Source organism: Solanum dulcamara, chromosome 7, assembly GCF_947179165.1.
Source record: "Solanum dulcamara chromosome 7, daSolDulc1.2, whole genome shotgun sequence".
Taxonomy (NCBI): domain Eukaryota; kingdom Viridiplantae; phylum Streptophyta; class Magnoliopsida; order Solanales; family Solanaceae; genus Solanum; species Solanum dulcamara.
The window spans coordinates 47,048,426-47,071,501 of NC_077243.1; the positions used below are offsets into that span (position 1 = coordinate 47,048,426).

The 23,076-nt window shown below is 37.9% G+C and overlaps 2 protein-coding genes across 4 annotated transcripts in view; one reads left to right on the top strand and one right to left on the bottom strand.

Moving 5' to 3' along the window:
• Positions 1-23,076, top strand: part of LOC129894255 (uncharacterized) — a 57,148-nt gene that overhangs the window by 6,783 nt on the left and 27,289 nt on the right. For both annotated transcript variants that reach the window (XM_055969859.1, XM_055969860.1), the window contains exons 7-15: positions 7,151-7,239; positions 7,357-7,496; positions 7,605-7,767; positions 7,868-8,003; positions 8,110-8,206; positions 8,859-8,988; positions 18,352-18,411; positions 18,565-18,683; positions 18,808-18,932. In XM_055969859.1, coding sequence (XP_055825834.1) covers positions 7,151-7,239; positions 7,357-7,496; positions 7,605-7,767; positions 7,868-8,003; positions 8,110-8,206; positions 8,859-8,988; positions 18,352-18,411; positions 18,565-18,683; positions 18,808-18,932 — 1,059 coding nt within the window. The remainder of the gene's footprint in view (positions 1-7,150; positions 7,240-7,356; positions 7,497-7,604; positions 7,768-7,867; positions 8,004-8,109; positions 8,207-8,858; positions 8,989-18,351; positions 18,412-18,564; positions 18,684-18,807; positions 18,933-23,076) is intronic.
• Positions 100-3,130, bottom strand: LOC129894256 (uncharacterized). Of its 2 annotated transcripts, XR_008767644.1 has the most exons (3): positions 2,048-3,130; positions 1,063-1,966; positions 100-971 (listed from the first exon to the last, which is right to left on the bottom strand). XR_008767644.1 is itself a non-coding variant. In XM_055969861.1 (2 exons), exons 1-2 carry the CDS (start codon positions 2,841-2,843, stop codon positions 1,242-1,244), a joined length of 1,521 nt encoding a protein of 506 aa, XP_055825836.1. In that variant the 5' UTR covers positions 2,844-3,130; the 3' UTR covers positions 996-1,241. The 2 variants fall into 2 exon arrangements, 1 of the variants encoding a protein (XP_055825836.1); XM_055969861.1 differs by lacking the exon at positions 100-971 and having other exon boundaries at positions 996-1,966.

The following is a 23,076-nucleotide window of genomic DNA, read 5'->3' on the forward strand; positions in this document are numbered from 1 at the left end:
CCCCCCTAGCTAGCAAGGTATAAAAGCAGCATCAACTGGGGAATAGGTCCAAAATCACTCTCCCTAAGTCTCTTGATGGCTGGGCATCAAAGAACTTGCTGTTTATAGTTAGTGTATGCTCATGAGGTTGTCACGATCCAAGCTAGACCTTAGGTGCGACACGACGATTGGAATCCCGAAGGATCCCAACCAAGCCTCTTAGCATATCATTCATGAGCATACATGAGGTAAACAAAGCAAATAAGCAACAACAAAGATGCGGAAGTAATGTCTATCATGAATAGTGTTTTGAGAAGCAGAAAAAAGAGACGGAGGCTCGCTTCACAGAAGCGAGAAGCGTGAAGCGAAGCGCATGCTTTTTTAGAAAAAGCGCTATTTAGTATAAAAATATAAAATATAAAATATGCATAGATAAATAATCAAGAACTCAAAAGACTTAGATTAAAAAGTAACTAGATAGTCAATAATCCGCATAAGTAACAACATATAAAGCAAATGCATAACCAAATTACAAAGAGAGCAAAATCCTATTCTTCAACAAGATCCTCAAACTCTTGAAGTGCCATCAACAAGGGTTCTACTTCTACTTGGTCCTCATCTTCTTCCTCATCGGAGGATTCATCAACAAGAGTTCTACTTCTATTTGATTTTGAACATGAACTTGAACCTGTAGCTACTCTTTTTTCCTTGCCCCTTAAAGTACTCCCCCTAAAACCATAAATATTCTCCTCCACACCACTAGCCGTAGCAACTTCACCATAAGTGAGACCTTCTCCTTCATATACTTCTTCATCTTCATGATTTTGGGGTGCTCCAGTTAACCATTCATTTGCATCATCAATATTATCCAACAAAATTGGATCAATGGTATTGCGATCATTGTAGCGACGCACCAATGTTCTATTATATTTGATGAACACTAGATCATTCAGGCGTTTTAACTCAAGCCTGTTTCTCTTTTTAGTATGAATCTGCATAGAATTTGTAGAAAGTAATTAATGGGAGGACTTTGGACAACTAAGATACCATTTAATTTAGTAATAATGTAATATAGGTTCTCACATGTTCATACACGCTCCAATTTCTCTCGCAACCGGATGAGCTACAAGTTAAACTTTGCACTCTAATAACAAATTGTTGGAAGTTTGGGACATTATGACCATATTGCATCCACCATTCAACTGTAGAAGAATTATTTTAAAAGTTAATATGTAATAACTTAAAAGTTGAAGCTCTAACAGTTAAATGTTGAAATGCTCACCGGGTGACCTTAAGGTTCTAGCTCTAATGGCCGACTCAATTCCAAGTAGCCCATCAGCTTTCATGTACACACCAAGCTCATCCCCTATTTTGTCTTGCAAAGTTTTATCTAGGATCATCCTCTCAACACATGCATGATATCCCAACCACACTTCTTTGGTTAAAGTCTTCATCTCATTATTTTTATAATAGAGCCCCGGGTTCAAAATATGTCCAGTTGCATGTAAAGGTTGATGAAGTTGATTCGTCCACCTTGAATCAATGATTTTGAAAACATTCATATATTTCCTGTCATCATAATTGAATGCCTTTTCAATACTTTCTTTGCCCCTATCCATGGCTTCATAAATGTAGCCCATTGATGGTTTTTTCTCCCCATCTACCATACGAAGTACATTAACTAAAGGACCACCAACTCTAAGTGCTTGAACAGTGTCATTCCAAAAATATGGACTAATGATGTGTCTCGCAACTTCTTTCCCAAGAGTTTCCTTTGCATAGACACTCTCATTCCATTCAGTGGACATAAACAAGGTTCTCATATTTTTCTTTTGCATATAAAAATTATGCAATGTCAAAAAAGCTGTTGCGAATCTTGTCTTAGCAGGTTTTACCAAGTTTCTTTGCTTTGTGTATCTCCTCATCATATTCAACAACAGTGCCCTTTGACTGATATAAGAATGTATCTTAACAGCCTTACCAAAAACTATTCAAAAAATTTAATAGTTAATAAGAAAACTAACATGAAGATTAAAAAAGAACATTAAATATCAAGACTCAAGTTCACCTGTAGAATACGGGGCCTCTTTGAAAATGTCACCAAACATCAAGTTGATACAGTGAGCAGCACAAGGAGTCCAGAAAATATGCGGGAACACTCCCTTCAACATGTCACCCGCTTTTTTGTTCTCACTTGCATTATCAATCACAACTTGTACCACATTTTCCTTGCCTATTTTCAAGATAGTCTTCTCAAACAAGTTAAACATCTTATTAGAATCAGTAGAAGAGTCACTAACATCATGAGATTCAAGGAACACACTCCCTTTTGGAGAATTCACCCAAACATTGATGGTCATTTTCCCATTCCTTGCTGTCCATTTATCCATCATAATAGAACAACCATACGTTTTCCATTGAATCTTATGATCTTCTACAATTTTGTTTGTCTTGTCCACCTCTTTTTTTAAACAAGGAACTCTTACCTCATGATAGGTGGGGGGCTTCATTCCAGGGCCATATTGGCCTACTGCCTCAATGAATTCACCAAAACTTTCGGTGTAGTTAACACAATTGAAAGGCAATCCTGCATCATACATCCACCTAGCAAAAGCAGATACAATATGATCTCGTAAAATCTTGCTAGAAGCCTCTAGATCAATAGGTCCACCTTTTCTTTTTTCATTTGTTTTTTGCGAGAAATAGAGATTAAGAGGACCTTTGACATTGCTAGCGGTGGATGACCCACTTTCACTAGTTGAAAGTTTCTTTTTTGAGGGAGGCCCCATTGGCATATTCACTTCAACTTCATCATCCATTTCATCATCATCAACAAGATTAACCATGTATGCTTCAGGATTCATTTGAGTTTTGAATTCATTTTTTTTCGTAAAATACTCTTTTATTTCTTCCTTCACACTCTTCGGGACCTTTGGACTCACTTTATATAACCACCAATAAGATGCTTCTTGTGACGAAATATTTCGCCATTATATGCCATATCACAAAAAACACATTTGATTTTGTGTTACTTTCCATGGCAATTCCATATGCCCAAGCTGGATCCTTTTTTTGTGCCATTAAGAAAATACAACTTACTGCAAAAAAAATAGAATAATAATTCAGTCACACAAGTCAAATTGTCAAAACAATAATATAGCAGTTGACAGATGACAGCAAAAGTAATAGAGCAGTAATAGAGCAGCTGCAGCAAAATTAAAAAAAATAATAAAGCTGCTGCAGTGGGTTTAAATCAAAAATTGGCCATGGAAAGTGGTCTATGGGCTCCACTTTTTGATAAATTCCCTTTTGTAGTTAATAAACATCCAATAACCATCCTCCACTTCATATCACCGCACTATGAGCCCACTAGCCTAATAGAACAGTTGCAGCAATATTAAAAAAAAATAATAAAGCAGCTGCAGTGGGTAATAAAGCAACCCTTGTTTTGTGTAATAAAGCAGCCCTTGTTTTGTGTAATAAAATCACTATAAAAAATTCAACCAAATTTTTCATCTCACCAAATTAATTAATATTATATGATAAATGTTAGTTAATTTTTTTTATGACGGTAATGTTAGAGCCTTTTACACGCAGATTAATTAGATTACCAGGTTAAATTCATCTATTGTCTCTTTTATTCAATTTAACCGTAGTGATCTTTAAGATTGTAATTCATGGTTTTATTTTTGGTAATAAAATGATTTATGAGAAAAACAAATCATGATACTGATATAAAAAAATAGAGCATAGCTTAACAAAACAGAGGTCCACTGAGAACCCAAATAAAAAAATAAATAAATGGCCAAAACATAACAGCAGCTGCGCAGAACTGCACTACTGAATAGAAACAGAAAAAGAAGAAGAGAAGAAGTGATGAAGAGAAGAAGAGAAGAACATCGCAGCAGTTGCGCAGACGGCAGAACTGCTGAATAGAAATAAAAATAGAAATAGAAAGAGAAGAAGAGAAGAAGAGAAGAAGAGAAGAAGAAAAACTAACCTGGTTGAACTGTCGAAGTCTCGAAGAAGTCACAACAGCTTGGAACAATTAATTATAAGTTTACAGATTTGTTTTTTTAAAAAAAACCCTAGTGCCGCTTTTAACAAATAAGCGAGCTTTTTTCTCGCTTCTACATGAAGCGCGCTTCTCGCTTCTCCCATGAAGCGCACGCTTTTCTGATATCGCTTCGCTTCACGGTATTGAAGCGCTAGTGCCTCGGCTCGCTTCGCTTCACACTTAAAGCGAGTGCTTTGGCGCTTTTTCACAACACTGATCATGAAAGTCTCTATAAAGAAGAATAACTCTCAAACTTGAATGAAAGACAACATAGACTCATCTAACATGCCTCTACTAACTAGATGGGGCGTAAGACAAGCTCCTAGCTCACCCATAACAACATAAGAAAAGTCATAAAAACGATGAAAAGATAAATGTCTTGTCCTCGAAGCATGAGGTCTCACCAACAATGGACAAGTAAAGCTCAACTCTACCCCCGAGTGGGAGGTGCGCGGAGATCGTTCGATCCTACATTATGATACAATATAGGCAAAGAATATGTGTTAGTACATGGAATGCACCAAGTATGTGAGAAACATGCATGCACAATGAATAGAGGACATAATCAATATGAATCATGAGATGCATAGCCAATATCTCAAAATATGAGTAAAACCATGAAAACCTTGAAACATCTTAATCATATGGTCAATGCATCAAAACATCATTATGAGAACTATATACCTTTTCATATACCTTGATGTGGGATAAGACCTTTAACCGACATATAAAACCATGCGAACTATAACATGGAATCCGATGTTCTCCACATCGAGAAGGGGAAGGCTACCTTGCCAGGGTAGACTCCGTGATGGTACTTTCTCTAACTCTGTGCTATATGTGGATCCACTAGCTTCGCCATATTGGCATCATAAACCTATGCGGGCAACGTAGTTAGGGACTAAAGGTTGCTACTAGGATTCCCTTCGATAGCTACAATGGCTACCAGACCAAACCCCACCTTAATGTCCTCTCGGTGCTTAGTGATTATCCCAACAGAACTTCTTGAAAACATAGTTATTAACATCATTAGGAAAGACAATAATAGATATCAATCCTCATCATAAGAAAATCATAGGAATAACTCATTAACATGATTGATTCGTAAGAATCCATGAGTTAGTGAGAATTACCTTACCACCTCTTTAACATGATTGTGTGAGAACTACCTTATCACACCATAACTTCTTGCTTGAAGCATCATTCATAATCTTTCATGAGTCATTCATAAGCTTTGATAAGCATTCATAAAACATTCGTTGAGATATTTTGAAATTTATGATCATGATTCATTGAAAACGTACTTGAAAATAGCATATAGCATGGGTCATTGGAATTCATCTTGAATCATGCAGTGTAATGTGAATTATGCATAATTTGATCAATAATCATAAGATATATCACGAGTAAGAAGATCCAATGCAAAATCAAGATTTTGAGAGAAAACTTGGGATTCCATAGGTTGAAGGGCCCATGGATGAATTCCCACATACCTTTGATCTAGGAAACCCTAACTCTGCTCTTGATGGGAGACTTGGCTTGAATTCCCCTTTGAATTACTTGAGGAAAAAGAAGACTCTTGAGAGAACACTTTAAAAAGAGGATTTTGTGTTTTGGGTGTTTGGGTGAGAATGAGAGGGTTAGGAGGGATTAGGATAGTTAATAGGTTAGTATAAACCCCCCAAAATTGTCCACATTCATTAACGAGACCATAGGAAAAAGACCAAAATACCACTAATTTAAACTGAAACTGCACCTGGACGGAAGGCCCACTACGGTCCGCGAAGGTCACTACGGCCCGTAGTGGTGGCCATGGTGAGGGGCTCTGTTTTGGGTCTGGGGTGGGGGGTGGGTGACCTCCACGGAGGCCACCACGGCTCGTGGTGCTCACCACGGCCCGTGGTGCCTCTCTTGGTCCTCACCCACGATCCATCTTGAACCAGGCTAGACCACGGTAGTTCTCCACGGTCGTGGCCCTCTTCACAGCCCGTGGAGGGCGCCGTGAAGGCCACCTGGTGCCCAAAGAGCTGCACTTTTCTGGGAAACTTATTTTGTACTCCGTTCTCTAACTTTTCAACTTCCGGGGTCTTACAGAGATGGTACTGCATGTTTAACCAAGAAGGAGCAGGCCTATGGAAGGAGGTAGGTCTGACCAAATATGGCTACATCAGTCACTGGTCCACCAAAGCAACCAGGTTACCACATGGTACAGGATTGGAAAACTATCAACAGCTTATGGGTAGATTTCCTTAGCAACACCCTTTTTGTAGTAAGGGATAGGAATCATATCAGGTTTTGGATAGACAAATGGTCAGGAGCTTTCACTCAAAAAAGGCCTTTCCAAATTTGTTCGGAATTGCCAGCCACCCAAATTCATCTATTGCCCAGCATAGAGATGGTAGTTCCTGGAATCTAAGACTGAGGAGGGACTTATATGATTGGGAAATTGAAGACCTCCTGACCATGCTTAATCATCTGGAGGACTGCACCATTGATGATCATGCTAGAGATAAATTGAAATGGAGCTACAACAACAATGGACTGGACACAGTCAAGGCAACTTATGCATATATGAGCTCCAACAAGATGATGATTGATATTTTGCCTTGGAAGCTAGTCTGGAAACCAAACTCCCTCCAAACATTTCATGCTTCACTTGGACGGTCTTAAAATGGGCATGTCTCACCCAAGACAACCTCATCAAAAGAGGTTTCAGCTAGTAAAGAGGTTCTACATGTGCCAAAATGCCTTGGAAGAATTAACCATCTTTTCCTCCGCTGTCCAGTTGCTGTAGACTTTTGACATATGTTCTTAGCTGCTTTTGACCTAAAATGGTCTATGCCCTTCTCCATCAGAGAAGCTTATGCAAGTTGGAGTTCTAGGAAAGTTGAAAATTCCATCAGGATCATGGTACCTGCCTGCATTTTTTGCTGTATCTGATCTAAAAGAAACATACGACGTTTTGATGGAATTTCAACTCAAATATGTTCTCTTAAGGCTAGTTGTCTAGTTAACCAATATAGCTGGGCAAACCTTTCCCCTCTAAATCTTTCCATCTCTATGTCATTGATATTGTTTAACATTTTCACCAGCTGTGCATTGTTGGATTGACAGATTTGGTTTGCCAATCTGGACCTGGGTCTTGGCCTTCATATGTTTATGCTCAATCAGCTTTATATCCTATGGCCAATAGTGCAGCTCAGGTTCACAGAATATTGTCTACTACTTAAATCAGTTTCTTGATATCTATCTATCAGTTCCTTGCAGCGATGGGTGATCGATATGGTGTTGAAAGTTTCTCTTTTCCAATGTTCTTGTAGGATCTTTTTGGTATAATTCCTGGTGATACAGACTACAGAATGTTTGCCCAAGATTTTGGCGATATTCCTGGCCTGGATATCATCTTCCTCCTTGGGGGTTATTTTTATCATACCGCATCTGATACTGTTGAAAGACTATTGTATGCATCACAATTGCTGTTTTGGTATAGTTCACCAAATTGAAAATTTAAGACCATTACGTCTAATTGGATACTTGCTCTGATACATGAGAATTTTTTCCGACCTAGACCTGGAAGCATCCAAGCACGTGGAGACAATTTATTAAGAATAATCAAAGCCTTCACCAACTCATCTAACCTGCAAAATGCACATCAAAGGAGATTAAGATCTGCTGTCAATAGATCTGACAATGAACGTGCAATTTTTTTTGATTACTTGTCGTGTTTCTTGGTAAGCCAACACTTCTCAAGATGAAGAGCTTCTCTATATATAAAGTGGAATTAGATTGTAAATTAACTATGAGTATCTATTGTTCTCCTTCTCATTGTAGGTGTACTATTCACAAAAGCAAGCTATGTTACTTCATAGTTTACCTGTTGTCATCTTTTTTCTTGTGCCACTTCTCTTACGCTTTCCAACTTGGGGATTGGCCTGTTGTTTTGCAACCTTTTATGATTTTCTTAAAGGTAGGTAACCTACATACTTCTATTCTCTCTTTGGTTGGAAGAGTACTATTAAAAAAACTTGTTTCTCTGTTCTGCTAGGTTAAAATGGTTATTGGCTGTTATGCAGGAATGTTATGTCATGCTTTTGCAATTTTGCTAGGAATTGTTTTTCCAGTTGCCTTTGCTGTCATAAGACTGCTGTTTTCTGCTCAGTCAATGAACTGGTATGCGTTTGCTTATTCTTGAGATTGCATTTTCCGGGTTTATTGGAGAACTATTATTTTTTTAATTATGTTTGAGTGTCTGGTAAAAGTTTCTGTCATGGGTTGAAGCCGCGGAGCAGCCTCTCGCAAAAAATGCCAGGTAAGGCTGCATGCAGACTTAATGTGGTCCAGTTCTTCCTGGGTCACACACATAGCGGGAGTTTAGTGCACTGAGCTGTTCGTTTTATGTTTGACTGTTGGTCTTCGACTCCATGACAACAATATTGTGATACTTAAAAAGCTTGGTATCCTGATAATATTGTATTAATGGAAATTTTGGTGCTACCCTAATTTTTTTTTTGTGGAAGCTGTGGCTATTAGTTCTCTTATGCCATTTCACTCCTTTAGATCTTTGTATTGAATTGTGAATATCTTAGTTAAGAAATATTTAAGTGGAGACATGTTTAAGTAACATAAAGATAAATGTCACATAAGTGGAATTTGCCTCAAGTTGCTTCTAATTGCTTGTCCTTAAAATTCTCAGCTGTCAAATTACTAGTTTTTCTTTTGCTTTATGAAGGACTTAGTCAAGCTGCTTGCACTTTGACACCAATAAACAGAAGTTTTCCACTTGACTTCGATAAAACTTTTGGTAAATTGTTTTCGTGAATAGGTTTTCTACACCATATTTGGCATTCATGATGTTTGTACCTAGTTCTCTTGCTGGGATGTTGATTCCAATAATGCTCTGGAAAAGCTTCCCTCTGACTCAAGATGTTTCTGTCCTGAAGTTGTCAAAAGAGGTACAACTTTAAATATTGTTAATATTGTTTTGGAAAAGATGCCTGCTTTTTATGTCTGTTTTCTTGTACCATCTCTTCCTTTCTTATATCTTATAAATATGTACGAGGTCAAAGATCTGTCGTTTTCTTCATTCACGCATTACACTGCAGACTGATTTCTCAAAAATTTATTTGTTATTCCATTGTACTTTTTGAGAGCCAGTAGAGAGAATTTAGATTTAAAATTAGTAATTCGAAGAAAGGAAGAAAAAATGAAAACTGATATCATCTGCTTGTTTTAAGACTTCTTAGATACATTGTCCTGTAAATTGTGGTTGGGGTTTAAACGACTGACTGTTTTTAATCATTAGCTATTCAATCTACTTTGTGTCACAACCCAAAATTCAAGGACCTGTGATTGGCACTGACAAACCCTCTTGTCGAGCTAACCAACTTTAGTTTCAACTCATTCATTTTGTAATTAATGAAACCAACTGTATCAGAGAATTAGTTCAATTAAAATGGTAAAATAAAAAAATGCAAGGCTTATTCGAATGTAACCCTGAGTTAGAAATAGGTCTAGGCCCATAGTGAGTCAAAAGCATCTAAGATTTTAAGAGTACATAAACAATGTCCGAAACAGAATTGAAAAGATACAGAAGTCCGAGCTACCACAACAATAGAGTGGTTGGCTCACCACTGATAACTGCAACGTGTGAACTCAACCACGAGGTTTGCTAGAGCTCAGATGATTATCTACAATAAATGCATGAAAGAAAAGGAAGAGGGGTGAGTACAGGGAGTACTAAGTATCCTTAACCGTCCCCTATAAGGTTGCGGTGAGAGTCGCGATATGAAAATTACTTTTTTAAATAAAACCTCTAGATATATCATGATCAACAATAATAATATGCATATACCCGCAACTTTGCAAACTGCATACAACTGATGCATAGAAAACACATATAGGAATATGCATGAAAGTCAGAGCATTAAACAGTATGTGCAGTAAGAAAGCATATGTCAATATGCACAGATAACCAGCATGCCCATTATCATGCACATTGCCATAGGGTCTACTAAGGCAAGTGACTTGTGAGGGAAGGTCTAATGCACATGCAAACCAAGACGTGAATCCACACACTCGCAATTGAATCCCACATATCCAATGTAAACCAAATATGTATGTCAACATACACAAGAACGTGGTAAGGCAAGTCTATATGCCACTGCTTCAATCTTCTTCAAGAGCTTATGGAAGAAACCTTCAAAGAACGTGGTCACCCTCTAAGAACTCCAAGTCAGAGCTCCTCTTTCTGTTATAAAACTTTTGCCTACTCTGAGTTGTCCGAACTCCGAAGATGTTCTTGTATTACTTTGACCTTATCCAAGGCTGGTTGAATAAAATTTGGACCTAATAGCTTTGTTTCATCTAGTTCAAACTGCCCAACTGGAGAAAGATATTGTCTGTTATACAACGCCTTATATGTGCTATCAAAATGCTACACTGGTAGCTTTTATTATGCGTAAATTCAGCTGAAGGCAAGTGCTCATCCCAATGACCTCTAAAGTTGATGACACATGCTCTCGACATATCCTTCAGGATCTGAATAGGTTGCTTAGGCTAATCAGAAGTCTCCGGGCGAAATGTTGTGTTAAGCTAAACCTTGGCACCCAGAACCTGTTGCACAGATTGCCAAAAATAAGCTGTAAACAATGTCCGTTTATCAGTTATGATGGAAATTCGCACTGGGACTATCACTCATATGTAGTTCTCTGCAAGTTTTTCTCCTTAGTAAGTGGTCTGGACCGGTAGAAGTGCACAAACATAGTCAACCTATCCGCAATCACTCAAACTGAGTCTAACTTCTCATGGCAACCTTGCCCTGAAGTCCTTACTAATCCACTCCCACTCAAGAACAACCAACTTCCTAATCAAATTACCCAATTTCTGATGCTCGTACTTGATATGTTGACAAGTCAATCAACAATACATGGTCTACTACGTGATTCTTCATCTTCCTCTTGTAGAAATGTTCTTTCAAGTTTTGATACATCTCAGCAGCCCAGGATGTATCAAATTACATGAGCTGTGTGCCTCCTCAAGTATAAGTCTCCTTAAGTCATCTATATTCACCACATAAGTTCAACCCTCAAGTCGCATTACCCCATCATCACCAATCTCCACAATAGAAGAGTCTCTTTTTTAAACCATCACCCAAGTGCCAGTAAATGTCGATCATGATATTGTTGGACCTTGATCCTCTCAAACACTAAAGATTGTGCAACTGCATAAGCAAAAACTCTATCTGGTATTGGTATTTATGCTACCCCTATTTCTAATCATTCTAAAGGCCAAATGACTTGATTTTTAAGCTAAAAGGGACATGTAACACTACATAACCATGAAATAAAGTTGGGAGGTGTTACAATACTTGCCTTCAATAGGGGTATCAGTGTTATTCTATTAAACTTGGCAAATATTTGGTGTCAAGTGATGTAGTATTTTCAGAGACTACACCATTCTTCTATGCACCTCCTATTTCGACGAGTCAGGGTGAGGAAGATGACTGGTTATCTTATCAGGTTTCTCGTGCTTTGAAAAAACAATGAAATAATGTTGTTCCTTTGTCTCTTAGTTCTTCTGTTGAGCATTAATCAACTATTGTGCCTTCAATTCCTACTCCATCTATGCTAGCAAGACCTTCGATTATTTAAGTTTTGAGGAGGAAAGAGGCCAATGATACATGTCCTGCACCAGTTTCGTGTCATCAGATCCTCCTCTACCTGATCCTCCAAAAAATCTTGACCTCCTTATTTGCTCTTTGCAAAGGTACAAATATTTGCAAGTCCACGTATTCCTTTCCTAATTTTGTTTCCTATGATCGCTTATCCTCTATATAGATCTTTGATTGCCTCTCTAGATTCCATCTCTGTACCCAAAACAGTGAAAGAGGCTTTGAATCATCCTAGATGGTTTGAGGCAATGCTTGATGAAATACACGCCTTAGAGGAATACCACACGTGGTTTGGTGGATTTACCCAAGGGAAAGAAATCAATGGGATGTAAGTGGGTCTTCACAGGTAAAGTTAATCTAGATTGTTTGATAGCACGACTTAAGGCCAGACTTGTGGCTAAAGGGTATGCTTAGAGTTATGGGGTAGATTATTTAGACACCTTTTCTCCGGTTGCAAAACTTACTTCTATTATCTTGTTCATTTCTCTAGCTGCTTCTCAAAATTGGCCTTTACATCAATTGGATATCACGAATGCATTTCTTCATGGTGATCTTTGGGAGGAAGTGTATATGGAACAACCACTTGGTTTTGCTGCTCTGTCATTTAAGAAAGTCCTTTTATGGCATGAAACAGAGTCCACGCGCTAGGTTTGGCAATTGTGTGAGGTAGTTTAAGATTTTGAGCTGAAAATGAGCAAATGCGATCACTCATTTTTCTATCAGTAATCAGGAGTTGGCACAATCCTCCTGGATGTACATGTTGAGAACATTATCATCACAGAAAGTGATTATGTGGGGATCTCTTCCTTCAAGTCTTTCGTGCATACTAGGTTTCACATGAAGGACTTGGGTGAGTTAAAATACTTCTTAGGAGTAGAAGTAAATCAAAGCAATAAGGGAATCTTTCTATCTCAGAGAAAGTATATCTTGGACCTGCTTGCAAACACCGGAAAGTTTGCATCCAAACCTTGCAGAGTTCAAATGGTTCCAAATCTTATGGAAGATGATGGGGATCCTTTTGATGATCCCGAGAGATATAGAAGGTTAGTTGGGAAGTTAAACTACCTCATTGTGACTCGTCTAGTTATTGCTTTTGCAGTAAGTGTTGTTAGCCAATTCATGTTCGCACCTATGGTCAAACATTGGGAAGCATTGGAACAAATTTTATGTTACTTAAAAGGAGCTCTTGGAATTAGCGTTAGTTTTTTTTTTTAAGTCATCTAATTATCTATAAATTTTTTTTAGATAGAATAACTTCGACCTTGTCAACTGCTAATGAATTGAGAGAAATCAAGAATTTTCACCATTTCTTAGATTTATGGAACCAATTCAATTCAGGATCTCAAAAGATATGAAAAATCTCCCTCCAAGCCGTACATACAACTTTCATCGAATACGGCTTTCCGGAGACAGTTATCTTGGTAGAAATTTGCTATCTTTTTTTCCGCCTCAGCAAATCATTTTTTTTCCACAAGACCTGGGGAGTTATACATTTGTGTATTGATAAGACCGCTTACTATTTCTTGAAGTTCAGTCTCTCCCCCGGATGAACCATATAGCCAAGAGAAACCATTGTATAACAATCACAGCCATACTCGGGTGGAGTGTTTTGCAGATGCAAACTGGGCTAGATCTAAAATTGATAGGAGATCTATTATAGGTTATTGTGTCTTTGTTGGAGGGAACCTAATATCATGGAGGAGTAAGAAGCCAAGTGTTCTATCTCATTCCAGTGCAGAACCCAAGTATAGAGTGATAACGCTCAACTGCACGTAACACATTCAATGTGTAGGCGTTCACTAGCAACATAAACCCAACGTGTAAGGTCAGGGTCGAATCGCACAGGGAGCGGGATTTTTAAGAATTCAATTAAAAAGTGAAATCGTGAGCTAATTTCTTTTTAGATTATCAATATAAGATGATTTAGTAACCAATTGTTTATCAAGAGCAATGTCCACGGGGTTTCACAAATAACTATTTTATCAAGTGAAGGAAGAACCTTAGGGGTGTGCGTAATTGAGTGCAACTTTCACGATATGGGTATTATAGATTTCTACAAACAGTTGATTCTCGATGAGTAGGCTTGATTAATAGTAATGATGAATATCTACCGATCACCAATTACATTTCACATGAGTTTTCTCAAACCCCAATATGCAAAGAAATAACAATCAATCAATAACCTTGATTCAACCAAACTTTATCGAGCTTTAACTCGCAAACACAAGAAAGCTAATAATCATCAGTTGTATTTTCCACCCTAAAGTTCTTTCACAAGCAACACTAGAGCTCAAAAGTAAATTAGAGTTTGCAACCTCAAATCATAGATTAAACAACGCAAAAACAACTGAACTCATACCAAATCAACATTTTATACAAAAATCAAGCAATACCCATATGCTAAATATGCATTCACTTACATTGTACACGCCCAAGAATTTGGGTTTTAGCTACTCATACTAAAAATAACATAAAAATTACCATAATTATCATCCATTGTAGCTAAACATTTGATATCATCTGAAAATGTAATACCCAAGTCTAGAAATCTCCAAAGCTCCAATTCCAAGTTCAAGCAAAAATCACCAAGGTCACAAGGTTCATTTGCTCAATGAAATATTTAGAAAGTGGAAGATACTTTCTCTCCAAAAATGACCTATTTATATGTTTCCCAACTTCACAAAAATACCCTTTGAAACCATTTTGGTGAGCTTTGTCGAACTCGCCGTGTTGATCGGCGACTGTCACGACCCGACTTAGGGTCTAGTCGTAACACGACGATCGAAACCCCGAAGGGCTCCAACCAAGTCTCTTGATATGTCATTAAGCATGCATAAGGTAACATAAACATACTAAGATAAGCGGAAGAATCAACTCCATATAAAAGTCAAGTAAACTTCAAACAAACGTCCACAATGGACTTACATCAATTTGAAAATGTCTAAGCATGCCTCTATTCTAGACTTGATGGGGCTTAGGACAATCTCCTAGCTCACCCGAATGATAAGAGAAAGTCAAGTAGCAATATGAAGAAAAGTCATGTCCTCGATGAATGAGGACTCACCAACCTTTGAGAACTAGGCAACTCTAGCCATGAATAGGATGATCGTGAGTGTCGTCCGTCCCTACATTATGAGTCAATGTAGGCAAAATATGCGTTAGTACATAGAAGATACTAAGTATGTGAGGTCTGCATCAAAAAGTAAAAGGAACATGAGCAATATGACATAAGATGCACGACCATTATAATGAACATGAGTAAAGCTTAAAAGCACTTGAAAACATATGAATACTTACGGTCAATGTATCATAAAACTTAATTGTAAAATGTACATCTTCGCATTCAACTTGTGTGGGATACGCCCTTTAATCGACATCTTAAGACCATGCGAGCTATAACATGAAATCTGATGTAGCTCCCACATCAATAAGAGAGAGGCTACTTGCCAAGGTAGATTCCGTGAGAAACAACTTTAACTCAATAGCTATATGTGGATCCACTAGCTAAGCCATGAAGGCAACCTACGGGGGCAATGTAGTTTGGGACTTTAGGTTGCTACTAGGATTCCCTTGGGTAACTAGCTACGTTACCGGACCGAACTCCACCTATAAGTCATCTCGGTGCTTAGTCAATATCCCAACGAAAATTATTAAAATATTGAAAATATCATCAGTAACTTTATTATGAAAATAATCATTTAGAGTATCTCATTAACTTTAGTGATTCATAAGAATCCATAACTTCGGTGATAATTGTCTTTATCACCATCTTAAACATGATTGTGTGACAATTGTACTTATCACACCATAATAACTTTCTTGAATCATAAGTGATCATCATCATAACTTTCATCATTAAATCATAATTTGAACTTCGTTTATAAATTCTTTCTTTGGACATCATTGATCTCATAATCAATCTCATGAAAAATCATCATTTAACCTCATAGTCATAATTGAAAGTAGCTTTATGCATGGACATTCATAATATAACTTGAAATCATGTAATTCATATAGAAACATACTTATAATGATCATTAATAACATCTAATAACGAAATTGAAACAACCCAATGCAATTCATCAAAACTAGGGTTAATAGACAGTTGAAAATTGAAGAAATCTTTGAGGAAACCTTGGGACTCCATGGGTGAAAGGAATCCATGGATCAATCCCCACATACCTTGATAAAATCAACTTGAAATTGAAGAACCTTGGTGAAATTGGAACCCTAGCTTGAAATTTGAAGGAGAGCTTGAGAGAATTCTTTGGTCTTGCCTTAGGAGAATTTTGGTGAATGAATTAGAATAGAGGGAATTTTGAAGAATTCAAATTATATAGAATAGACTTTGTACTAGGCCATAAAAGTGTCTAGGTTCATTGAACCGAACTTGGAAAAAGACAAGATTACCCTTAATTAAAACTGAAAATTTGTACCTACGAGTTGGTCCCTACGACTCGTCCTCAAGTCTATGAGTCGTAGTCTTGACTGGTCGTGCAGGGAATTAAAAGCCTTGAGACTTGAGTCTCTGAAGTTTACTTCTACGAGTCTTTGTTACAGCTGGTCTTCATGATTATGAGTCGTCATCTTGACTGGTCCTGCAGGTTTTGGGAAACACCTGAAAATCGAGTCTTTGAACTTTTCCTACGAGTCTTAATAACGACTAACGTCTACGGACCCATCTCGTCTTGTAGGGTTAAAAATATGCAATTCTATAAGTCTCTGAAGTTTCACCACGAATTGTCCTTACGAGGAGTCGTTCCTACGAGTTGTCAAGTGACTCGTCATCCTTAATCCTGCCTTAGCCAAATTTCAATCCCTGAGCTCACGTCCACAACTCGTTAAAGTCCTTACAAGTCGTAGACCAACTCATAAACTTGTGGTCAGTTCCAAAAATTGAGAATTTTTCCTCGGTTCCAACTTTTCGACTTTCAGGGTCTTACTGCGATGCGCCAAAGTTGCACTACCATCGCCTAATCGACCCTTTAGAGTTAGGTTGTGTATTTAAACTCATGTGACTTTCGGTGAGCTTCGTCGTGCTCGCCGAATGCTCTTGTTATCGCCAGTTCGCCTCTCACAGTCATAACACAGTGTGTATTTTCGGTGGCTCCTCAAATTTGATTTTCGTAGTTTCATGCGTCTTTCCAGTGACTCCTCAAATCTGATTTGCGTAGGTTCGTGTCATCATTTGGATCATACCCATATAATTCTGTTTTTAGTAGGGTTGTGTCGTCTATCCGACCCTATCTTTTTTCTTAGTAAGATTGTGCCATCATTCCGACTGTATCCATATAATTTTATTTCAAATTGTGACCACTTTCAGCCATCAAACAAATAATCCGGCGCATGAGCATGTTTCGACTAGTTTTACGATTAATTTTGTCCCCAAAACGAGGATATACTCAGATATTTGGGTTGGATTAGAGTGATGTTTCTCTCCCGTGGCTAAAATACCATATGTTCCTTTTTCTATTTATGGTTGTCGTGATTAACCTTTTAATTAGTTGGACATTAAGAATGTTTTTCTCCATGATGATCTCGATGAAGAAGTCTGTATGGAGCAACCACCTAATTTTGTTGCTCAGGGGGAGTTTGGTAGCCTTGTATGTCAATTGTGTAAGTCACTCTACGGTCTAAAACAATCTTCTCAAGCTTGGTTTAAGAAGTTCAACACTACAATTCAGAAATTTATCACTCTGTGTTTTATCAACATTATGCATCAAATCCAGTATTTCATGAGAAGACCAAGCACATTTGAGATTGACTGACATTATGCATCAAATCCAGTATTTCATGAGAAGACTAAACACATTGAGATTGACTGTCAATTTTGTGAAGTTGAGTGATCAACTTGCAGATATCTTACCAAGCCCCTCACCAGTCCTCGTATTAATTGCATTTGTAATAAGCTAGGTACATATGACTTGTATGCACTAACTTGAGGGGGAGTGTTAGAATAAGAATAAGTATATACATTCCTACTTAGTAGTTAGAATGGGAATAGGAATAGGAATAGAAATAGTAATTAAAATAGAAATAGTAATAAGTATCCTACTTAGTAAAGGATTGTAGTGTCTATAAATAGGATCTCTGTGTAATAATGTAGAGACACAATTCAATAATATTTTTCTCCTATATTTCTCACAGTTTTCATGTTCCAAAACGCATCCTGACCCTGGAAATTAACTCAAATCATACCAAAAAGTCATAAAACATATTATGAACTTGTAAACATGTTTGAAATCTAAATTAGAATGCAAATAGTCAAAAAAGGTGTTGGGCGGTTACATTTTGTGACGAGTATTAGGAATGGGAATGAGGGAGAGGGGAGGAATAGGCAGTCTAAGTTGGGTAACACCTCTTGATCTTTGTCCGTGAATGCTGGAAAAGGACGTTTTTGCCCGTGCCCATTGGGAGGGGGTGTGGGTCGCGAAATTTGAAGTGTCAAGTGCTGCTTTCATCCTTGAATTCTGTTCCATATAATTATATAAACTATGCATTGAGTGACTCAGTTATGCTTCTCCCTGAATTATATATAGATTTTATCGCCAAATGGGTATGTGGAGTGTAAAACGTTTATTCTGTTGTTGCAAAGATCATTTCAATGTTTGTAGTTCTTTCTTAATATCTCTTTGACATTATACAGGAGCTAGTTTCTGAAGCTAGATTTTGGGGAGCATTTGGGTTGTATTCGATTTTAACATTGGTGCGTGATTTGTTTTCTATAAGTTAATCTGCATTTTGTATTCTTCTTTTGCGGTAGATTGATTTCGTCACCTCAGTTTTGCCAAACTTGGCGAAGTATGTGTTTTCCTATGTGATTAACAAATAAAATGGCTAAATGGCTTCCTGCAAGCAGGCTTACCTTGTTGCTGGGCTGAGTGGAGGTTTCTTGACATTTGTAATGTCAGCATTCATGCTTCTTGCTTGGATTTCCTTTCGCCTGTCTATGAAGTCCTTTGTTGTCGGATCATTTAGGTATATCTCTTTCCCTGCTAACTACTTTTTGTTTGTATAACTCCAGAAAACTGCTTCTGAAGTTCAAACCGGTTGCTCATTAGTTAATTTAACGTCTCTGTTGATCAAAAGTAGTTTTTGTCAGGTCAACTGCATGTTACGTGATCTCTCTCATTCCTTGTCTAATGTACACGGTGTATTTTGGCGGATTCCTTGTTGCTTTTGTCATTGAAAAAATGGGCATGACAGGCTCACTTCCCCCTCCTTTTGGTTAGTATTTCTGTCCTGGTTTCTAGAGTAAATATTGACTGAGAATACTTGTCAAACATTTGATCCCTCTCATTTCTTGCCTTAATGTATGGTGTATTTTGGTGGATTTCTTGTTGCTTTTGTAATTGAAATAATGGACATGACAGGTTCACTCCCCCCTCCTTTTGGTTAGTGCTTCTGACCTTGTTTCTAGAGTAGATATTTTGAAGCATACATGCCAAACATTTGATGATTAATTGATAAATCTGTACTCTTTTCTAGAAGATTGCCATTGCCATTGAGGTTAAATATAATGACCTCAGCATGCTATCCTTACATTCCACGTAGATACATTGGCACACATGTTGAACTACATAAAAGTGGCCTTGATTAACACGGCGCAACTAATTAGACAATGAAATGAAAAGTTGACTTACTGAACCGAGTCAAAGTCTTGCAGTCAAATCGGTATTTTAGATCAAGTTACAACAATTGCAGTTGAATTCTTTGAGATAAATAGTGCAGACTGTTATTACTTCATGCTGAAATACTTCATTTATGCACTGAATTTTGATTAGACTAGCTTTTTTTCATGTCCTGCTATCATGCTTTAAAATTCATCTCTCTTAGTTGTGACCAAATTAGAGCATGTGATAAAAGTTCTTTTAACTTTGGAATGTGTAGTCTTAGTTATTTTTTCCTTTTTGAAATTTGTTGATTGCCATTTTCCAAAATTATTTTCCTCTGGTACCAGTAGGGCTGAGCACATTTTGGTTTGAACCGAAAAAACTGACCGAACCAATCATTTTTTAAAAATTTGGCTTCGGTTTTTCGCTGTCGGTTTCAGTTTTAATTTTTAAAAATTGAGTTATTTGGTTCAGATTTCAGTTGTTGAATATTTTAATTCAGTTAAACGAAAAACCAAATATTCAGCATTGAAGAAGCTGAAGAGTTGGTCTCCCTGGCAGTGATCTGCGTTTCTGACTCCATTATAGAAACAAATGGTTTGCAGAGAAGTGGCACAACACTCTTGCCAATTGAGAAGAGTGAGGTCTTTGATTGCTTCATTTAGAGAAATGAACACTTCTGATGATATCTCCTCTTGCAATGTGGAGTGTCGCAGGTCCATCAACTCCAACGTGTTCACCTCGTTAACCAGATACTCCTGTAAATTTGGCACATCTGAAGATGTAAGAATTCAAATTAACAGTAACTACATAATTTGACAAGCTAAGCAGCAGTTCAATTCGAGATTTGAAGTTTTGCACACCGGAAGCAATGAATGCTGATGATCTGTAAAAATTGGTACGTTTTGAAAGTCCAACCATCACACAGAAAAGGCCCAATATGATATATATACAACAACAACAACAACAACAACCCAGTGAAATCCCACAACATGGGGTCTGGGGAGGGTAGAATGTACGCAGACCTTACTCCTACCAAGGTAGGACGGCTGTTTCCTGGAGACCCTCGGCTCAGTAAAAGCATAAATGCATAAAAAAAAAATGTTAGATAAGAATAGAAAATTAAAAGCTTTATGAGAAAAACAACAAACAAATAACGAATAGATAACAAATAAATACAAATAAATAAATACAAATAACAAATAACGATTAAATAAATAATGATAGCGTCACAGGTTCAATAGAGTAATTAAAGCATAGAAAGTAATAAATAATAACATAAATAACAGAAATCAGAATTCACAGCGCAAGAGATCGTAATGCACTACTACGCCTATGAATAGAGAAGAATAACGAGACTATGAACTAGCATTCTACCCTAATGTGGGTCCTCCACACCCTCCTATCTAAGGTCATGTCCTCCGTAAGCTGTAACTGTGCCATGTCCTGTCTAATCACCTCTCCCCAATACTTTTTCGGCCTACCCCTACCTCTTCTGTGACCATCCATGGCTAGCCTCTCACACCTCTGCACTGGGGCATCTGTGTCTCTCCTCTTCACATGTCCATACCATCTCAGTCGCATTTCCCGCATCTTGTCTTCCACCGAGGCCACTTTTACCTTATCCCGAATAGCCTCATTTCTAATCCTGTCGCTCCTGGTGTGCCCACACATCCATCTCAGCATTCTCATCTCAGCAACTTTCATCTTTTGAATGTGAGAAGTCTTAACTGGCCAACACTCCGCCCCATACAACATAACCGGTCTAACCACCACTTTGTAGAACTTGCCCTTAAGTTTTGGTGGCACATTCTTGTCACACAGCACTCCGGAAGCGAGCCTCCATTTCATCCACCCTACCCCAATACGATGTGTGACATCATCGTCAATCTCCCCGCTGCCTTGCATGATAGACCCAAGATACTTGCAACTACTTTTCTTTTGGATGGCCTGAGCACCAAGCCTAACTTCAACGCCAACCTCCTGAGGTGTCTCACTGAACTTGCACTCTAAGTACTCTGTCTTTGTCCTATTCAACTTAAACCCTTTAGACTCCAAGGTATGTCTCCAATCCTCCAGCTTAGCGTTAACTCCGCGGCGAGTCTCATCGATCAGGACTATGTCATCCGCGAAAAGCATACACCATGGCACCGCATCTTGAATTTGTCGCGTCAATCCATCTATCACTAAGGCAAATAAAAAAGGACTAAGAGCTGATCCTTGATGCAACACCATCACCACTGGAAAGTGCTCTGAGTCCCCTCCTACTGTCCTTACCCTGGTTTTGGCTCCCTCGTACATGTCCTTGATCACCCTAATGTATGCCACAGGTACACCTTTAGCCTCCAAACATGTCCATAGTATTTCTCTTGGGACTTTATCATAAGCCTTTTCTAGGTCGATGAATACCATATGCAAGTCCCTCTTCCTCTCCCTATGCTGCTCCACCAGTCTCTTCATAAGATGGATGGCTTCTGTAGTTGAGCGTCCCGGCATAAATCCAAACTGGTTCTCTGAAATAAACACGTCTCTCCTCACCCTCATCTCTACCACTCTTTCCCACAGTTTCATAGTATGACTTAGTAGCTTAATATGATATATATCTAAACCGAAAATCGAACTGAAATATACCAAGCCAAAATTGCAAAAACTGTACGGAAAAGTTATTTCAGTTACCATTTTACCAAACCAAAAACTGAAACATCGAACCGAATTTCTTAAACCGAGCCGACCGACCGAACGCCCAGCCCTAGGTTCCACAATATTCTAACGCTTGCTCCTTCAGAACATAATGTTCCAGAAGGCACCAAAGTCACAACTGACAAAATGGTATACCTCCCATTTATTTTTCTCGAGGATCATGCTAAATGAATCAAAATATATATGCAAAATAGAGGTATAAATATAGAAAAAAAGCCAATGATATAATTATTTCTCAAGGATCTGTAACTGGCACCTGACAACCCCTTGAGCATATTATCACACATTCCGAGTATATATGATGTCAAAAAATAAATAGAGGAGTTGTTGATAACATAGTCCCCAAAGACGGTCAATAGCAATGTACACAACTAATCCTCAAGTCTAAGTCTAAACCTGACAATAATGTCAAAGGAGTATCTAAGAGTCTATTGAGATGCATCCTGAAAATGCTGAGTAAAAATAAATAAATAAAAACACCTAGCTACCACAGGACTGGAGTGGTTGGCTCACCACTGGATGTCAAATGCTAGTCTACTCACAAACTCAGTTTGCCTGGAACTGTATCTGCCGGGATGCAGGTGGGAGAAGAGCTGTGACCTGTGAGTAGGGAGAATACTCAATAAGTCTCATTGGCTGACTGCCTTGGGTCATGGCGCAATTTACCAGAATAATGAATATAATTTGCCAAGTAATCTGCACAGTACGATTTTTTATCAATATGAAATGATAAATCATAATATAACCAATCATGACAAATATATCTAACATCGTTACAGTAGTTAACATAGTTCAGAACAGGCATATATCAATATGCAACAAATGGATGCCAATAAAAGATGTATCAAGATCCTTACAATTCGCTATCACATTTGTTCTTAAGCCGATGCATACACTTCCTATGGGGTCCACCATAGGTCGTGAATTATGATGTAGGTTCTTTTCCACACATTATTGAGTCAACAATCTACTGCTGAAATAGCCGCAAACAAATCTTGAGCCATGCAAAGAGTATCCTCAAAATAATTTGAGCCTTGCACTTAAGCATACTAAATATC

Coding starts and splice junctions, on each gene's coding strand:
- LOC129894256 (XM_055969861.1), bottom strand. CDS start 2,843: ATGAATCCTGAAGCATACATGGTTAATCTTGTTGATGATGATGAAATG. Junction 1,967..2,047: donor AGAGGCCCCGTATTCTACAG/GTGAACTTGAGT, acceptor TTTTTTGAATAG/TTTTTGGTAAGGCTGTTAAG.